The sequence below is a fragment of the Cryptomeria japonica genome, chromosome 11, assembly GCF_030272615.1.
Source record: "Cryptomeria japonica chromosome 11, Sugi_1.0, whole genome shotgun sequence".
Lineage (NCBI taxonomy): Eukaryota > Viridiplantae > Streptophyta > Pinopsida > Cupressales > Cupressaceae > Cryptomeria > Cryptomeria japonica.
The window spans coordinates 561,150,946-561,172,946 of NC_081415.1; the positions used below are offsets into that span (position 1 = coordinate 561,150,946).

A 22,001-nucleotide genomic window follows, 5' to 3' on the forward strand; every position below is an offset into this window, starting at 1 on the left:
TCATCAATCTGAGCAATCAAACAACTTTTACCACCGACATTCAAGTGAAAGATATTACCTTTAGTTTTTGTACCTGATGCAATCTTAATTCCAGAACCACTTAAGATTTTACACTTGCCATTCTTGAATTTCAAATCATATCCCTTGTCAACCATCTACCCAACACTCAAAAGATTATGCTTTATACCTTCAACATATAAGACATCATCAGTGTTGTGCTTACCATAAAGAGAAATAGAACCTCTACCATGAATTATATCAACTTTGTCATCACCAAATCTTACTACACCACCATCATACTTTCCATACTCACAAACTTACTCTTATCACCTATCATATGATGAGAGTCACCACTATCAATAACCCATTCACCATTCTCTTCAACTTTAAAGCAGCCAAAGCTTTCTCCTCATTAATGCAACTAGTAGAATCAATAGGCACTGGATCATCTTCCTTGATAGCAATAAACACCCATTCATCTCTTGAATTTACCTTATCATATTCAACATCTGTCACACCTTCATCAGGAGCATAATAACATTACTTTTGATATTTAGGCTTGTATGGTTTGGACTTAGGAACTCTTTCTGGACACCTTGAAGAAAAATGTCCTATCTTATTGCATGAAAAACATTTAGGAGGCAATTTCCCTTCATACTTACCGACTCCTTTCGACAATCTTCTAGCAATCAGGGCTTCAAGATCCTCAAGCTCTCTCTCTTATTCTTCAAGTTCCCTCATCTCCTTCTCATATCTGGACACCCTTGTAGAACTTTCTCCCAGATCATATGTCTACTTCCCGTAAACAATATCTTTGAATGCAAATTTTGACTTAGGAAGAGTTTCACCAAATTCACTCAACTCAAAGGCAACAAACTTTCCAACCAGCATGTCTCTAGTCACATTTGTCATGGTCCGTATCTCCTCAATAGAAACAACTTTGTGCTTGTAAGAAGGTGGCAAGGATCTCAACACTTTAGCTACGACTCTGATTCTTCCAATACTCCACCGACACATTTGATATTCAACACAAGCTCATTCAATTTTTGCATAAAAGAAGTAATGTTCTCATCATCACCCATTTGCAGCATCTCATACTTCCCTTTTAGTCTTTGCAACTTAGCAAATTTCACATGGCTATCACCTTCATACAAAGTCTCTATAACATTAGTCATTTCAGAATCAATCAGGGAAATCAACAATGCTTCCTTAGCTCTAATATCGAATTCAACTTCCTTTATCTCATCTTGAGTTGTAAAACCATTCAGAGGAACATTATACACATTCTTAGTAATCTTCTAGCAAAATTATCAACAATATCCAACAAGAAAGTTCATTCAATTTGTAGTTCTCTAGTTCTTGTGTATTTTGACTTATTTCTTTATAAACCCTAACATTTGTACTTTAAACCATATTCCCCAGCCTTTCGTTGTTGCATTATAAGCCTTGCTTCTGGCTGAGTAACCAAGGAAGATCCCTTCATCAGATCTTGAATCAAATTTACCAAAGTCTTCATCTCTCTTGATGTAACATTTTCTACCAAAAATTATAAAGTACTTGATAGTAATAGGTCTTCATTCCATGGCTCATAAGGGGTCTTAGTGTTCTTGACCCTTAATCATCCCTTGCTAAGAATATAAAATGCATTAAGAACTACCTCTTTTCAATACACATTAGGTAGATTGACATCCTTAAACATTGTCATATTCTTCCTTTCTACCACTCCATTTTGTCAAGGGCTCTAGAAGCAGACATGTCTCCTAATTCCATGATCTTCACAAAACTTCTCAAACTCATTTGAAGTAAATTCACCAACTCTATTAGATCTTAAACATTTGATTTTATCATTCATTTCATTCTCAACCATAGATTTGAAAATCTTAAACTCACTAAGAGATTCTTTTTTTTTTTTCAAAAATGTAACTCGTCATTCTAGAGTAGTCATCAATAAGCAACATAAAATACCTTTTACCTTGGATATATTGTGTCATGGTAGGTCCACACAAGTCAGTATGTATCAACTCCAAAGTTTTTATAGAAGAATACTCCTTGTTCTTGAAACTTGTCCTTGTTTGCTTGCCCATCTAACATTCCTCAAACACAAGATGTTAGTAGGCTTGGAAATATTTGACATGTCTCTTACTGCATGTGTAGTGTTGATCTTCACAAGGTTGTCAAAGTTAATGTGCCCCATCCTTTTGTGACATAACCATCTATCATTGGTTTGAGTCAAAATACAATTTCTTCCATTAGCCTCTTTTAGGTGATAAACATTGTCTTTAATCGTAGATCCTTTCACAACTAACCTTTTGGAATCTACCTTCATGATTTCACATCCTTTGTCATAAAAAGTGAGATCGTATTTTTTGTTACACATTTGACTAACACTAAGTAAATTGTGCTTCAACCCTTTAACATAGACAACATCCTCTATCTTATTCTTTCCATCGATAGTTATTGTTCCTTCCCCACAAATTTGTGCAGAGCTTTCATCTCCAAATTTGATTGATCCACAATTCCACTTCTTAAGGTTGATGATCTTCTTCATGTCACTAGTCATAAAATTCAAACAACCACAATCAATCACCTAAGCATTTGCTTCTTCTTTTGCATGAAAAAAATTCCACACTACCATTGATTTTTTACTTTATTAGTCTACAAGGTTCCAGACTTCTTGCATATTTTAGCATCAACATTATTGTTACTAACCGTCAAGGCCATGAAGAGGGTTTCATCATTTGAATCATCATGGTCCTCATCTTTTGAAGAGTAGTTGCTCTCCTTGGAATAAATAATTCTCTTGAACTTTTCTCTTTTATAGCTATCTTCTAATTATCTAAAAAGATGTTTAGAGGCAAAAATGACCAATTCTTCCATAATTGAAGCATTTGAAGGGCAACTCAGCTTTGAGATTGTCAGTGCCTTTTTCAATCTTACCACAAAGTTTGCTTCCTTCTCAAATATATCAATCTGATTGAATTCTTCATTCTCCACCTTCTTATTGACTTTTAAATTAGCTTCTTTTTTTGGGGCATCTTTGTCAAATTCTCTCATTTAAAAGTAGTGAGATCGCCATATAATTGATCCATGAGATAGTTATCTAAGTCTTTAGATTCCTTAATAGTAGATACCTTATTATTATAGGATTTAGGAAGAGATCTCAATACATTTTTCACTATCTCATCTTCTTTCACTTCTCTACCAAGATCTTTGATGCCCTTGACTACTTCATCCTCCTAGAGCATATAATTGGCAATATCTTCATCCTCTAACATCCTTAGGGTCTCAAATTTTCTCTTAAAGTTTTGCACCTTGACTTGATTAACCTTATTATCTCCTTCATAAATGCTACTAAGTTTTTCATAGATATCCTTAGCAATTATCTAGTTCATTACTTTTAGAAGTTCAAAATCAACAAGCCCACTCAAAATAGATTTCTTTGCTTTGACATTGTTCTCATACAACCTAATCACAACTAGATTATTTGGAGGAGTGATAGGAGTAGTATAACTATATTTGACTGAGTGCCAAACATAAAATCCCATAGAGGTCATATAGGCTTCCATTATCACTCTCCATAAGGTGTAATTTGATCCATCAAATTTGGGTGCCTTGTGGGATCCATCTTGAGCCATCCTGTATCTTCCTGAAGTGATTAAGATTATTTAAAGGAACTTATATCTGATACCAATTGTTGAACACACCAAATACTCAGAGTGGGGTGAATCAATATCCCTTAAAACTTAAGCTTTTCTGCACCAACTTTTAATTAAATCTATAGACACCTAAAAATGTCTCATTAATCATCTGCTAATTATTCCTCTATTTGATTAAATAATTCTATAGTTATTTAATTAAGTTAATTAATCTTACTCTTCTAATTTCATATTTCCTCACAATCTTATTAATCATTCTATTTCTTATTCTTTCATCATTTAATCATTTTAACCATTTTCTAATGTTAATTAAATATTTATTATTTAATTAATTCTAATTAATTCCCCAATTTAAATAATCTTTATTATTTGAATAAATTAATTTTCAATTTCTATGTTTAATCGTCTAATCATTCAACCCTTTTCTAAATATTAATTAAATATTTGTTATTTAATTAATTGTGATTTAATCCTTTAAATTAAATAATCTTTATTATTTAATTAAGTTCCATTTCTAAAATAATTAAATAGTTTCTTTAAATTATTTAATTAGCTAATTAATTCTTCTAATTCCAATTCCCCAAATTCTAATTTCTTCTAATTCTTCCAAATTCAAATACATGTGGCATGATTTTAGAAATCAAATTGAAAATCAAAGTCAAGTTCTAAATATATTCAAATACTAAATTGAATTTATGATAAATTCAATTATTTGAATTAAATCTCATGCAAGGATTAAATTGAAAATCTAAGTTAAAGTGCAAGCACATGCTAAATTAATTAATTAATTAATCATTTATCTCTCCAATCTCTATTTTCATCTTCTAGTTAGCTTTGTCATCTTCTTAATTTCTTCCAATCATTCTTTTTCTTCCTTCAGTTAGCTTTTTCTCAATCAGTTGACTCAATTAATCTATTCAATCTATTTTGTTTCACCTTAAAATCGATAGTTCAACTATCAATTTTCATGTGAGCTCACTTGAGTTCCACCTATTGATCAATCTGTTCTACCTTTCAATCAATCTGTTCCACCTTTCAATCAATCTTCTCCAATAATCTATAAATTGAGCATTCAATCTCCATTTTCAACAATCACAAACATTTAATCTTTGTGTCAATTGCAGGTTTCCAGCGCAATATCTGAGAGCCATCATACCACAGAGAGGAGAAGAGAAATGGAAGTTACACATAGTCACGAAATAGGAAGTTTTTAATTGAATTACTTTATAATTCCTATTTTGATTTGATTGTGTTATTTCATTGTTTGTTTGTTTGAATTCTTTGATTAGATAGGGATTCATGATTTCCCTTTGAATTCTAATTGATGATTTAGAGATGAATTCTTTTACATGCGACATTTTGGTGAACTCGACGTGAACAACAACTAATTAACCTTCTCTATTTTCTGTGTTATTTTTGTAGATCATACGGATTTATTCCTTTTTTGTAGATTTTGCACGGATTTAAAAAATAGATCTCTTTGTCACGCATTCGCAGTTGCATTGTCATGCAATTGCATAGACAAAACTACACAATCGACCTTTCGGGGTCACGCAATCAACCTTTCAGGATCACGCAATCGACTTCTCAGGATCACACATTCACTTTGAGATTATTACACATTCATTAGGAAAATTGTTGTTTTGTTATTTTTATTCTTATTTCCTTTCTGTTCTCTAATCTGTGTAATTTTGCATGAAATTGAGTAAATCTAGAAACAAATTATTTTTATTACATGTTTTTGTTATAACAGTTTATGACACATAAGGTACAATTCAAGATTTCAGGTGCTAGAAGGACAAAGGAGCAGAGAAGACAATCCAGATGCTATAAGAGAATTCTCAAAGCAGAAAAGTAAATACAAGATTGGGAAGATCAACCAACCATCGACATATACAATAGCTTAGTTCTCTCATATCAGGTGAAATATGATTTGGTTAACATTGAATGGATGATGAGAGATCTAGCTAGAGCCTCACAATCTGTTTTGCAGGTTTCTGATCAAATTTAGCTTCAATTATTTATTTTTTGTGTTATCTGCCTGTGTGTCATGCAATCGCCTTGTTATCATCATGCAATCGACCTGTTAGAATCATGCATTTGCTCTGTCAAGATCACACAATCGATCTGACAAAATTACGCAATCACCTATTCAGGGTCACGCAATCGCGCAGGTATCATCACACATTCATTTCTGTTAATTTTGGGTTCTCTATTTTCTGTTGATTTAATTTTACTACTAATCATCTGTTTGCAGCCTATGGCAAATTTACAGAAAGGATCAGATTAGTATTAGATTAATTGCACTCATTCTCTCACACTTCATTTTTTGGTGCTTAAAATCAACATTGGTTAAAATTGACATGCATGTATAACACTTCAATTTGGGCTTAAAATCAACATTGGTTAAAATTTACATGCATGTATAACATTTCAATTTGGGCTTAAAATCAACAATGGTTAAAATTGACATGCATGCCTTCACATTTCAGTTAGGTGTTTAAAATTGACATGCACATGCGTATTCAACACCTCAATTTGTGCTTTAAAATGAACCTGAATCAGGCTGCACATAGATTAAATAACATTTGACTTTCTTAAGGGAAATAACTTTTATCGTGTTTGGAATGGACCTACTGTTGCATTAACTAACTTTCCACCCGCCTTCGGAGTCTTGGGAGAAAGGAAGGAGGTGACAACAACACTCAATTTTATTTTATTTCACGTAGAGAGGGGTATCTTTGACTGGGGATTTCATCACCCCACAGAGGTACTTCGAATTGGGATGCATCGTGGATATCATCTCTCCCAGCGTACTCTTGAGAGGGTTTTTCGAGCCGCTATATAAACATACTGGTCAGGCGGCTAGAGTGTTGAGGGAATTTGACATATGTGGGGGCCTTCCCTGCACTGATAAGCTCAACTAAAGTCTTAAGTGGCTTTCTCTGAGAATTCATCCTTGGATCAGGACTCCTCAAAATTTTATAATAAGAACCATCTTAGCAACCCAAAACCATACATTCAGTGATTCCGAGAGTGTGGATCATACCCCATAGATACCCCCCATGTACCTTGCATTATGAGACAAAAATCCCTCGGTGATAACATTTTTGGATCTTCGGGGTAAGAGAGACTGGCATGCCCGAGAAGTGTGTACTGTAGAGTGGAGCTACTGATGCCAGACTCTCTATCAGTGCATTTTGTTTCGGTATTTTGCTTCGAGGGCCTCATTGAATGGTGTCCAATTTCTAGCCTAAGATTGTCTTATGTGTCTTTTTATATATCGTTGTATCAGTTCAGTATCGAGTCAATTATTTGGGCTATTTCAAGCCCTATCATGCGTATCTCTGAATTATCTGAGATTGTTTAAAAAACCAGTTTAGTTAGCTATATTTGCCTCCAAACAATTGTTCCTAGACTTGGCAAAACACGAAACTTGTCCTAAACACGAAACCGCTGAAAATAAAGTCCATTTTTTTGAAACATCAAAACTCAAGGTTTTACATACTTGTGACCATAGGAAGTCCTTACATAGTCCTAATTTATGTCCTTACTACCATCCTAAGTCCTTGCACAGTCCTCATTTACATCCTTACTATCATCCTAAGTCCTTGCATAGACCTCATTTATGTCCTTACTATCGTCCTAAGTCTTTGCATAGTCCTCATATACATCCTTAGAAGTTGCATAAGTCCTTGCATAATCCTCATTTGCGTCCTTATTATCGTCCTCATTTATGTCCTTATTATCGTCTATAGGCCTTGTCTAGACCTCATATACGTCTGTCTTAGTTCTTCACCAGTTGCATAATCATCCTAGAAAGTTATACCCCAAACGTCCAAAACACAATCAGAGGATCAATTAAACCCAACCTCAACTCAAACAAGTTTGTCAAGCTCAACAAATCAAACATTATCACATTAAATGAAATGGAGAAAACATCTTACATGTTGTGATCCTAGGTCCAAATGAAACAAGAAAACATCATGGATTGGCATTATACATTTCATAGAAAAGGTGGAGGATTCATCCCTTCCATTCCTATTCCATCACCATCCATAGAAACCTTAGCTCAACAGATCAAGACTTTTCAACAACAAGTGATAGACATGACTAGTCCTGATAACCATAGGGGCTGGTTAGAAAATATGATGAGAGAAGTGATGACCATGAGGGAATCAGTATCAGGCCAACCTTCTTCTTCTGGTGAGACCATTCAAACATGCCAACCTTCATTCTTCAACAAAATCGTTCCTACCTCAGTTCAACCGACATTAGAGTCATGTAAACCTTCTTTTTCTTTCAACCCATTATATCAATCATGCCAATCACACCAACACAACAATCAAACCTCTTTCAACCAAAATCAAACCCCTTTCAACCAAAAGCCCAAATCGAAATTCACACCAACCCAACATTCAAACCTCTTTCAACCAAAATCAAACCCCTTTCAACCAAAGTCCAAATCAAAATTCATTCAACCAAAATCAAACATCTTTCACCCAAAATCATACTCCTTTCAACCAAAATCAAATCCCTTTCAACCAAATCCCAAATAAACCATATTTATCCACCATTTCATCATCCCCTGAAGTCACACAAGACCAATCCATGCCATTTCTATCCAATAACACAACCTCCCAAGGGCTATCCATCGTACAAATCCAGTCTAATTCAAGTCACGAGCCAGAGGATCTCTTTCAGAATCTTTCTTCATCAAGCTAAAATTTGAAATATTCCAAGAATCTCCCATGCATATCCAAACTCTTACCCTGTGTCAAGAGGATGATCCAAAATCAAAATAAATGAGTCCTGAAACAAATAAAGATCAAGAACAACCACTTCCATCCTACCCAATTTTTGAGCAAGATCCCACCGACCAAGAATCTTATGATGATCCCCTCACTCTTTTCTATTCCATTCATAATGACACATTTTCATTTCAAGAACAAAGTGTCCTTTCAAGTCCCATCCAACATCCACCTCCTAAGAAAGATCAAGACATCATTTCCATCCTCCCTAACAATCCCTTTACAAACCAAGATCAAATCATACCTTTACCTTCATGTCCTAAACAAGATCCCATTATTTCTCCAAATCCCCATCAAGGTCCCTCCATCCCTTCATCTCCATGTCATAATCCTCCCTGTTCTTCACAATATTCCCTCTCAAACAAACTTACCATTTCTCCTAGTGATCCCAATCCCTCTACACAAGTTGTTCATGAATCCCTTATCAATGAAATCACCAATCCAGATCATACTAGACATAGCAACTTGTCAACAATTGTATGTGTGCCATCATCAAATGCTAATGTAGTGAAAAAAATAAGCATAATACCAACTAATGAGATCAACACCTGGTTGACTTCATCATCCTCTTCAAGTGCATCAACAGAAACAAGCATAATACCCGCTCATGTCACAACTTTAGAACTAGAATCTATTTTCCTCATATACCCACACTTGAAAGAATGGGGGCAAGAGAATCTACCACAGTTGGATTGCTATAAAAATGATAAGGCTATAGCTGAATTCATGGGTTCCAGAGATGGATTTCCCTTTGATGATCCGCAAAATCCAAAAACTAAAGAAATCAACATTGGAGATACTAAAAATGTACACTTAGTTGAGTCCTTATATCCTATTGGAAAATAGATCTTTATCCAACTCTTCAAACAAACACCAAGGAACTACGTACACAAAAATCCTTGATCCTATGAACAACATGCACCTTAAATGATATTATATCTAAGGGTTGGGTTACTTTAGGTTTTACTTTCCGCATTGCATACCATTTTATTCAAAACACTGCATCGCATATAGTTTCTTTTCCAAAAACATCATATTTAATTTCATATAGCAACACCAATCAAACAAGGCAACTGTCCAAGTTTATCATTTGTTTGCATTCAAGAGAAACAAGGGTCATCTCCTTTCTTAGATATTCAGACATGAAGTTTTTTGAGGTCCTAAGGTCATTCATTTTCAACATTACCCTGTGACAATGCTTTACTTATGATTGGGTAGCGATTTCACCATTTGAGACTCGTCAACCCAAAATCTATCAATTTCTATATCTTAAACATATTAAGAAAATCTCTAATTCATTCTAGACACCTAGTTGATCATATGACTAGTGAAAAATCTAAAATTCCACTTTAGCACCATTGTAATTGTCACACCCAAGTAGGTTTCATTACTTACAAGTCAAGGCAAGAAAATATAAAAAGAAAAAGTGATATGCCAAATATCCATCTCAAGGCAAAAGAGCAATGATATATAATTGAAATATCACGCATACAAAGTGCGACAAAAAGCTTGACTATGGGAACATGCAAGTAACTCCATCAGGGCTATGAACGCCTCCTGGCAATGGAACAATATTTGAGAAATTAAAGTCTATAACCTCATTGGAGCGCTAAAAGCTTGCTAGCAACGAGGCTCTATTCACGATGCTTTTGAAGTTAAGATAATCCATGTAGCTAGTCATATAGGATGCTAAGGATCTTTAGTGAATACAAGAGAGGGAATTAACTCATCTGCACATACATGGGCAAAAGAAGATCAAAGTTTCAAGAACCAATGGGGAAGTTTTCTGCGTCTCCATTTGTAAATCCTAGTCACTAAGTGTGTTGATTTGGATGTTCCAAGGAACCTTAGGAATCGATTGACCTCTTATCTATGAAATGTTTTGTACCTCCAATTTCAATTGGTGTATTACAAAATGCCAAACAAACACAGTCGACCTTGTTCGAATAGGAAAGGCATCTTCATCATGCATCTTGCATTAACTTAGGTCATGTAAAAAATTCATTGTCTCCACATGCATTTCACAAATCATCATGTCATATAGGTCTTCACATTGGGGGCATAGCTAGAAAAATCCAAACAAAATCATAAAAAGTTTTTAAAAAAATCCAAAAATAGTGAAAAACTTAAAAATCCAAAAATAGTGAAAAACATAAAATCCAAAACAGTGGAAAAATTGAAAATACCAAAAACATCTGTAAAATGTTCTGAAAAAATCAATCAAAAACATTCAAATATGTGAAAATTTAAAAATACTAAAAACATTGGAAAGAGTAGTGAAAATACCAAAAACATTCACATAACGTCCTTTGAAAATACCAAAAACATCTGTAAAATGTCCCGAAAAAATGAAAAATAAAAAATCAATCAAAAAACTTGCAATAAAATGTCTCGCAAGGAACAAATACCCTAGCAGATATCCAACAAATGCTTCACACGAAGTTAACAAAGGATATGACTATCCAGTCAAACATCTGCACTCAACTGATCAAATTGTCTTATCAATCGTATCATATCCATATCAAAGTGATCATTATCTTGTCTTAAATAGAAGAGGATACACTCAAAATTAGATAGGCCAGTCTTAAACGAGGTCCACAACTTTATGAGATCAGACATTATCAACCATCACATCTAGCAACTGAGAACGAAGGCACAAGGTCAGTATAGCTGTTGAATTTTGTCCGGGTCAGTCTTTATCTTTTATCATTTGGCGACAGATTATGTTCCTATGCTACTCAAGGATGTCCACAAGTGACTAGAGGAGCCATGATGGGCATTATCTTTTTCTTTGTTTGCTGTTTGTGGTATGTACCGATGAAGTTCTAGGGAAATTGCTATAGTGGGTATCTGTGATAGGAGCATTCAGCCATTGAATGCCACACATACCTCGACCCCTAGTGTATTTCCCAGAATGGAGGGGTTCACTCCTTGTCTACTATGTGTTTGTTTCTTCAATGAGATATCTTTACATCTTGGTTCCTTATACCATGATGTGCTAAGCTTCATTGTTCAATAATAAGGCTCAATGATGAATATATATTACGCAATAAATAATGACATAGATTCATGATTCATTCAATTTCATTTTAATCTCATTTGCTTATTGCTAGATTGCTGATTCTTTTCTCATCATCTCTTTCTAATTCATTTTATATCATCTAGCATTGTTCTATTTCATTCTAAGGTTCATTCTCTCATATTCTATCTCAATATCATCTTCGCATCATCTATCTCTATCTTTAATCAACTAACCATTCTTCTATCTCACATCCTTCTTTTTTTCGAGAGATCATTCATGTATTTAATGCACAAACAATCTCTCAAGGGGGCATTACACCCTAAGCGCCATCGGGACATATTGGGGTAGGAATTTTTCAATTTCTTTGAAACAACGTCGTTTCGACATTGTCTCAAAGAGGGGAAAATGTAGACACCTAAAAATGTCTCAATGATCATCTACTAATTATTCCTCTATTTGATTAAATAATTTTATAATTCTATAATTAAGTTAATTAATCTTATTCTTCTAATTTCATATTTCCTCATAATCTTATTAATCATTCTATTTCTTATTCTTTCATCATTTAATCATTTTAACCATTTTCTAATGTTAATTAAATATTTATTATTTAATTAATTCTAATTAATTCCCCAATTCAAATAATCTTTATTATTTAAATAAATTATTTTTCAATTTCTATCCTTAATCGTTTAACCATTCAACCCATTTCTAAATATTAATTAAATATTTGTTATTTAATTAATTGTGATTTAATCCTTTAAATTAAATAATCTTTATTATTTAATTAAGTTCCATTTCTAAAATAATTTAATAGTATCTTTAAATTATTTAATTAGCTAATTAATTCTTCTAATTCCAATTCCCCAAATTCTAATTTCTTCGAATTTCTTCAAATTCTTCCAAATTCAAATACATGTGGCATGATTTCAAAAATCAAATTGAAAATCAAAGTCAAGTTCTAAATATATTCAAATACTAAATTGAATTTATTATAAATTCAGTTATTTGAATTAAATCTCATGCAAGGATTAAATTGAAAATCTAAGTTAAAGTGCAAGCACATGCTAAATTAATTAATTAATTCAATCAATTAATTAATCATTTATCTCTCCAATCTCTATTTTCATCTTCTAGTTAGCTTTGTCATCTTCTTAATTTCTTCCAATCATTCTTTTTCTTCCTTCAGTTAGTTTTTTCTCAATCAGTTGACTCAATTAATCTATTCAATCTATTCTGTTTCACCTCTAAATCGACAATTCAACTATCAATTTTCATGTGAGCTCACTTGAGTCCCACCTCTTGATCAATCTATTCCACCTTTCAATCAATCTTCTCCAATAATCTATAAATTGGGCATTCAATCTCCATTTTCAACAATCACGAACTTTGAATCTTTGTGTCAATTGTAGGTTGCCAACACAATATCTGAGAGCCATCATACCACAGAGAGGACAAGAGCAATGGAAGTTATATGCAGTCAAGGAATATGGAGTTTTTAATTGAATTACTTTATAATTCCTATTTTGATTTGATTGTGTTATTTCATTGTCTGTTTGTTTGAATTCTTTGATTAGATGGGGATTCATGATTTCCCTTTGAATTCTAATTGATGATTTAGAGATGAATTCTTTTACATGTGACAAAATCCTTAAACTAATCAACACCAATGAAAGATAAAGCAATCAACACAATTGCACAAGAGAACACCAAATATATATGGAAAACCCCATAAGGGTAAAACCACGGTAAGAAAAGCTACTTGGAGCTATTGCCCATATCCAACCTAATAAGATAAAATATATTTCTTTTTTTAGGGCTACAACCCATGGAGGCTACAACCGCATGAATATGAAACACTTACATAAGAGGCAACAACCTTAGAATATAATGAATGATTTATGAATTTTCACCACAACACTTCTGTACCATCAATCGCCTTTGCTTCACTACCTCTAGCAAAATTTTGGACTTATTTGAATGTAGATACCTTCAACACATTACTTCCAACATGCTTAAGGCATTTCTGTGCACACTTGACAACTACCACAATCACCACACACTATTCACTCACCATCAACACATTGAAACTTATTTGAAGTTCATTTATACCCTATGGAAGCATCAATAACCTTCACTAGGCGGACCAAGTGTGATGAAACATGCACTAACCAAGAGGTCGACCTAAACTTGACTTAAGTGAAGAAAGGATACCAACTATGGTCTAATCCAAGGTATAAAAATGACATAATTCAATTTTAGAACATATCTTCATGCTTGCAAAACATCACAATAGTGGAGCACATACTCCAAAGTCAACCCAGATGTGATGTGTAGGCATGAAACATGCATCCCCCAAGAAGTTTAGCCCCAAACACTTCCATAGTGGAAGGGGAGTAAATTCAGATTGAGGTAAGAGATACACTAGAACCAAATCATCTTAGCACAACTCTCCATGCTGGCAAAAACCATAACTTATAAGTGAAAGTATCCTAGGTTGGCAAAACAACCACTTATATTACTAACACATCTAATCTACTCACCAAACAATTTTGAAATGATCAGGGACACCAATGCAGAGCATAGGAAAACATCATATGCCTTTAACATAGCTTTTGTATCATTTTTTCATATTGTCACACAAAATTAAGCTAGCACAAACAAGTAGATACATTACATTGACTGGTATCCACTATATACATATGGTTGGCATTGAATTTCATGCACTCATCTCGGTTGGATTTCCCAATGGGGTAATTGAATATCCTAAATGGAGGCTCATCTAATTATCAACTAGGGATGTAACTCTAGGATGATACTAGCACTATATGTGCAACAAAAGTTTCCTAAGACTTCTATCATTACATCAAATAAATGTTAACTAAGAAAGCATAACAATACATGTAATAGAAATCATGTTAAACAATAGTTACTATGATTTACTTGAAAAGTGACTCAACAGTGGTTGCGGTTAACACTATACTAATTCGGTTGCAACTAAGACTCTATTAAATAAATGCATTAACAAAATCCATGTAATAACTAACAGTGGTTAAAAAAGTAACAATAATCTAGTAAATATATAAATAAATGAAACTAGTCTAACTAAAATGAAATGAGAGTCATACTACCTCAAGTGGCTGACTTGAGGAATGTAATCTATAGAAAGTAATAGTACACTTAACTCAAGATATAATAATTTCATTGTTCATTCATGAGTTCAACAATAATAATAGCATCACAGAGATTCAACAAATCTAGTTTTCAATATCATATTGATTGTCTATTAATTATAGAAGGAAAAATTATATATTGTAACGATAGACAAAACTTGAACATAACTCTCCCTTTTGAACAATCAGAGAGAGTGTGGAAAATTTACACTCTACAACTAATCTTTACATGTGTCATTCCTCCCTACTGCTAAGGACAACTTATTCAAACTTTAACATCAACTATGTTAACAAAAGTCCTATTCTGAAACAAACTCTTTTATTTGGTGGTAACACAAAACTAGGAACTTGCACAAACATATTAAGCATTATTTATGAGTCCATCCTCATCATCCTCCATGATGCTACAAATTCTTAATGGTGTTGGGTAGATAGAGTCAATCAAAGACTCCACGTGACCACACTTTCATTTGCAACCTTTGACTACTTCCATGTGGATCGATGAGATGCACCCATTTGATCGCAGGTGAACAATGATCTCTCAAGTTGTGAGATCATTGTAGTTCCTCTAAGTTGCATGTTAGTCATTTACAAGCATCTATCCACATAAATTATCATATACAACAAATTAACAATATTCTATTTATAAAAAACACGTAGCATAATTCATATCAACATGTCATATATACCATTAACTAGGTCATGATATGGTTCAAAGGATAATAAAATCATATAATAAGTTTGATAAAATTGATGAAAGTAACAAGAAACAAGTAAAAACCAAGACAACTGGTCCAACCTTCAACCAAATTGTCTACACATTGCTATTTCTAGAACCATTTGCAACAACTCCAGTGTCATGAAAAGAGAAGGATACATCATTCCCAACACACCCTTGTAACATCAGTTCCTTACTTACTTAGGAGCAAACAAGAGAGATATAACAATAATTTTTTTAGCATTCTTATCATCATATGTGATTCATCATCATACTTCTAATCCTCATCTTAATACTTCTAATCCTCATCTTAATACTTTTAGTCCTTAATATGTCATCATGATGCCCACTCTTTGCTTACATCAAATATACACGATACCTCCTTAGTTGGAAGGACATGACATCCAACCATGAACTTCAGTATCATTACTGTACATCATCAACAGGCAAGTGCAAGCATCAAAGACATCACACTGCATTGACAGTTGACATCAATGACAACACAATATGCTAACACCGCATCTACCACATTTTTTTGCAACACAAAGAAGGTGGATGATGAGAGAATAAGACATAGGAGGAGAGCACTAGAGTGCATAGTAATGGGGGAATTATGGTCTTCTAGGTTGACCATAAATTTCTCCCAATCTCTATCTTGTCTTGTCTCCTACCTTGATTTTTTGTTTAGTTCTTGAAATACCATTTTTTTGTCTTGTATGCCTTCAATAATTATGAAACCAACACATTCAAGAATATTTTATATTCTCTTTGCATATAATAAGTCTAAAATGTGTTGCTCAACAAGTACAAGTACAAGTGCATAAGATTGAAGAGCATTTTAGTAGAAGATAATTTTATGTAGAGACAAAGTACACATAGACTAAACTACAAGCATGAATTAGTCCTAAGAAATCTTAAGTTTGTAGAATAGGTTCATCACATTTTTTTTTTCTGTTTAATAGTAGAATTATAAATCCAATCAAACACACTATACAAGAAAATCTCTATAATCAATAACCCTAAATCAACATAGAGCTGAAAATATTCTAGCTCCCTTTTATATTTATTAGTCTCAAGTGATTAATTTAATTTTGATTATTATTAATTGGTTTATTTAAATTGTAGAGTTTATTTTATTCTTCCTACCATGTTATAAAACTTCAAATAAGAAATATAAATTTAATACTTATTAAATAAACAACACAAGATGTCCTTAAATAGTTAATCCAATGTACCCATTATTTATGTGACACTCCAAATAAAAATTACATAAAACATAATTTACTTGTTAAATTTGTATGACATCCAAACTTGTACCCCTAATTTATGTGACGCTCCAAATAAAAACCGTAGAATAAAACAATAGTAAATATTTCTTGTACTTGTTACTTAAATAAATTTTTATCTATAAAATTTGATTTTTTTTTTTTTTGAATTGCACATAGAAAATATCACAAATCATTGATTTACATCATTCTTAAATTGTTTACAAATTATTTGTTGTAATTAGAAAATTCAATGAATGAAAATAAAATAAAAAACACCTTGATTTTAATACTCGGTTTCCACCCATCACATCAATAACATTATTTTCTCTTTACATTAATACTCACAAATACCACACTAGAAATTAGCATATTTTTTTCTTATATTCCTTCAATAATTATGAAATCAACATTACCAAGGTGTGCTTCTCAACAAATGTAAGCGAAAGTGAATAACATTGAAAAGAATTTTAATTTAGGATAAATTCATGCAGAGACAAAGTGCCTATAGACTAAACTACAAGTGTGAATTGGTCCTAAGAAATGTGATGTTTGTAGAATAGGTTCACATTTTAATAGGTGTATGTGTTTAATAGTAGAATTGTAAATTCAATTAAGCACATTATACCAAAAAAATCTCTATAATCAACAATCTTAAATCAACATAGAATTAAAAATATTCTAGCTTCCTTTTATATTTATTAATCTCAATTGATTAATTTAATTTTGATTATTATTAATTGATCTATCTTAATTTTAGAGTTTACTTTATTCTCTATACCATGTCATAATACTCCAAATAAGAAATATAAATTTAATATCCATTAAATAGACAACACAAGATGCCCTTAAATAGTTGATTCGAAAAAAAAATGAATATAGAAACTATTTTTTAATTTAATAATAAATTTAAAATTATCCAACAGTTCTAGACATTACAATTGTTTTGCAAGTCTCTCCATAAATGTGGACCACTGAACACATACGTTAGTGGATTGAGTTCATATAGAGAACACCTTCGGCATAAATATGAAACATAAATTAATTGTTATTTGTGTGACATCCAAACTTGTACTCGTTATTTATGTGACACTCCAAATAATAATTACATATTAAAACAATAGTAAATATGAAACACAATTTACTTATTATTTGTGTGATATCCAAACTTAAAATTTGACGGTTGTATGGCTGTGTTTATGCATTTTCTTATAAAATACAATTAATTTTTATAAAGACTTCATCAAATGAAAGAAAGATTTTAGATAGATTCTCAAAAATTCGAAAAATTGTAATGTATATGTATATAGTGTATGATATTTCATTCTACCTTAACATTTGAAGGACATTATAAATAGATAGATTATTATGAAAAATAACTTCACAAGCAAGGTCAATCAATTGACTTAGCTTTAGGATTGACATTCAAATAGAAAATAACTTTTGTCTAAAAATACAAACTTGTTCCTTGATCTTGAATGAAACTCCATTATTAAACATACTTGAATTTGACAATCCTAATACTTTACTCTTGTAAACATCACCCGAATACAATGAATACCAAAACAAAATATTCATACTTTAAATTTAACTCAAAAACTTAATAAAACATCATGATTTAAAACATTCCTCAAAGCAGCTCCTACTTGTCAATCTTGTTCCTTTTTATTCTAGCTGTCCATATTGTAAACAAATAAAATTGACCTTAACCCTTATAATGATATCTTAATGAGAAGGCAAGGGAGGGAAAGAAACCTCAGCGCTTACGTAAGCGACAAACAATATGTATAAGACTATTGAAAAGGATTTCAATTACACTTCAGCACAAACAATATATATATATATATATATATATATATATATATATATATAATGTCTCTGGTTAGCTTGTCTGTGGGCTAATATCGATGACCCATGGCAAAAAATACTCTGTTTTGGCTTACAATCTGCTCACCCAGTATTACATCAACAGTGGTGCTCACAATACCAGTTGACTGTGACGCACAGGTCTTCAACATATAGACGTGCTGACACAGCAGGAAAAACATGCACTCAAAACATTCTATCCTTGTTCTCTGGAATTGCAAATTTCTTATTGACATTACGTTGCAAATTGAATGGATGCGCACAAGTGGTTAGGGTTTGTTACTGCGATTTGGGTGCAGGCAATTGCTGGCAACAACTATACTTTTGCTAATTACTCTGTGGCTCTCAAAGCCATTTTGGGCTTAAATCAGCTGCAGCTCAATAATCTCAGCGTTGCCAAAGATGTGGGGAAAGCTTTCGGTTTGGTTGCAGGATTTGCTTCAGATTATTTGCCGACCTGGTTGATTTTGCTTATTGGATCTCTTGAAGGGTTTGTGGGTTACGGCGCTCAATGGCTGGTGGTCAGCCACAGGATTCGACCACTGCCCTATTGGCAGGTAAAATTCTATGCGTTTTGCTCTGTTTTGCTTATTTGGTTGTGTTTGTTTGGAATGGAATTTGTGTTCTGAGTTTCTGTTTGATTGAAATGGCGGCGCAGATGTGTGTGTTTCTTTGCATGGGAGGGAACAGCTCGACGTGGATGAACACAGCCGTGCTGGTGACTTGCATGCGCAACTTCTCGAAGAACAGAGGCCCTGTGGTGGGGATTCTTAAGGGCTATGTTGGCCTCACTCCCGCCATTTTTACTGATATTTGCACTGCCCTCTTCGCCAGCGATCCTTCTTCGTTTTTACTAATGCTTACGCTCGTTCCAGGCATCGTATGCGTGGCATCCATGCTGTTTCTGCATCCAATTCCCTCTGAGCCCGATGAAAGGGAGCAGAAAAGGGAAACCCAGAATTTCTCTCTTTTAAATGTCGTAGCAATTGTGTTGGCCGTTTATCTGATGGCCTTCGACATAAGCGGCCAGCACGGGCCTGCACTTTCTCGTGTCTTTACGGGCTTCTTGCTACTTCTCCTCGCAGCGCCTCTCATCGTTCCTGCCAAGATTTTGATTCAAGATCATTACTCCGCCGGCGCGAGTTCGACTCCCGGGAAATCGAACTCGACAGACATTGAAAAGCAAGTTACAGAGCCCCTGTTGAAGAACATCAAAGAAGCAGAACCTTCCGAACCTTCCAAAGCCCCTGAAAATCAAGCGCCGGAAAGCAACAGCAATGCGAAACTGGTTGCACGCAAGCCACGGATTGGTGAAGACCATACTATACTGGAGGCAATGCAGAAACTCGACTTCTGGTTGCTCTTTTTTACGTTTCTGTGCGGTGTGGGCACAGGAATGGCTGTAATTAACAATTTGGGGCAAATTGGTCTTGCCATGGGCTATGCGGATGTTTCTGTGTTTGTGTCGCTCATCAGCATTTCGGGATTCTTTGGAAGGATTGCCTCGGGTTCCATCTCCGAACATTTTATAAGGTCTCCTCAATTTTCCTGAATCTAAAATTTTAGGTTCAAAATTCTGTTCTAGATGGATTGCTAATACCCTGTTTTGCATTTCAGGAAGGCGGGAGTTCCAAGGCCTGTGTGGATGGCGGCGTCACAGGTGGTGATGATAGTGGGGTACATAACAATGGCGGTGGGTATGCAGGGATCTCTGTACATTGGCTCTGTGGTGGTGGGCATCTGCTATGGCGTTCGTCTCTCTGTTTCGGTTCCGACCGCATCTGAGCTTTTTGGATTGAAGTACTATGGGTTGATGTATAACATCTTGATCCTGAATCTGCCCATCGGCTCCTTCCTCTTCTCCGGGCTTTTGGCCGGAATTTTATACGACATTGAGGCCGCCAAACCTGAGAAATTCAGCACCAGGGGATGGTCTTATTTGCTGTGGAGGCCAGAATATTTGATGAATGGGAAGACTTGTGTGGGGGCACACTGTTACAGGTTGGTGTTCTTGGTCATGGCTGGCGTCTGTCTGTTGGGATTCGGCCTCGATGTTCTCCTGACAATTCGAATGAGAAATTTGTATGAAAACATATACAAATCCCGTAAGGCCACGGAGTCAGCTCAGATCCAGACCAAAAACCAGGGAGGACCGCTTTTATGTTAAAAAGTGAAAATTATTTGTGGCACTGATTTTGATTTTTAGAGTTTAAAAGCCCAGTCAAATGCGCGCGGCTTCATTTTTTTTCAATTGTAGAGAATTTTTTTCCATCCTACTTTAACAGTAGGATAGGAACTGTTCATTTATTAAAAAATAGTCTTTCTTTATTCGTGTCGACCAGTTTGAAAATGTGAAAATTTATTGTATGATTGTTGCCAGTTTATGAAATTCTTAATATTTTTTTATTGAAGTAATGAACATAAGATTGACAGTCAAAATACTGTTAAGAAGGATTTATTTCCCTAATATTAAATTTTAGAGGACATTATATTTTATAAAATAATTTAATGTGAAAGATATGTAATTTTATAGTAATTTATTAAAATTTTAACACGAAATAATAAGTAAACAATTATAATTTAAAATTATGTTGGGATTTTGTGGGAAATGATGTTTTATTGGCTCTCGAGGAAGCTAGGAGAAATAGGTCTTTTTTAAAAGAACTTAATACTACAATGATTGCAATTATTCCTAAAAAAGAGGATATTAAGACTTTTGTTGACTTCCGCCCCATTGCTTTATGTAATACTTTGTATAAGATATTTACGAAGGCAATTTCCCTTAGGTTGGCAAAAATTCTACCTAGGATCATTTCATTGGAGCAGGGTGGTTTTGTTCTTGGAAGGGAGACGACAGAAGGTGCAATTGTAGCACATGAGGTGCTACATTCTATTTCCACCCAAAGAACCCCGACCATGATACTTAAACTAGACATGATGAAGGCTTATGATAGAGTAGAGTGGGGGGCTTTATGTGTTTTTCTTGAGAAGTTAGGTTTTTCCAAGGCCTGGGTCAAATGGATTCGTGCATGTATTTCTTCTGCAAGATTCTTGGTTTTAATTAATGGTTCTCCTTGTGGTTTTTTCACTTCCTCCAGGGGTTTGAGTCAGGGAGATCCCCTTTCTCCCTTTTTGTTTATTCTCCTAGCTGAAACCTTTAGTTGGGCTATTAGGGCTGCTAAAGTGGGGGGGCTTTGGAAAGGTATAAGGATTCAGAATATTCCCCAAAGTATTTCTCATTGTCTCTTTGCAGACGATACTCTGTTATTTGGACATGCTTCGTTAGTTGAGGCAAAAGTGATTAAAGGAATAATACATAATTATGCATTGTTTTCTGGTCAGAAAGTGAATGGTGATGAATAAAAAAATTTCTTCCCATCACAACTGGTTCAACATAGGTTGCAATCCTTTTGGGGATTTGAGACTAGAAATCTTCCATGTACTTACCTTGGGATTCCTTTCTTTGTTAAACGGGATAAGATTGGTTTTT

The 22,001-nt window shown here is 33.9% G+C and overlaps 1 protein-coding gene across 1 annotated transcript; it reads left to right on the forward strand.

Annotated features, from left to right (window-relative positions):
• Positions 1–18,526: 18,526 nt before the first annotated feature.
• On the forward strand, positions 18,527–20,762 carry LOC131859847 (protein NUCLEAR FUSION DEFECTIVE 4-like). The gene is made up of 3 exons (XM_059214025.1): positions 18,527–19,068; positions 19,170–20,044; positions 20,129–20,762. The coding sequence occupies exons 1-3, from the start codon at positions 18,763–18,765 to the stop codon at positions 20,676–20,678; spliced, it is 1,731 nt and encodes a 576-aa protein (XP_059070008.1). The 5' UTR covers positions 18,527–18,762; the 3' UTR covers positions 20,679–20,762.
• Positions 20,763–22,001: the final 1,239 nt, after the last annotated feature.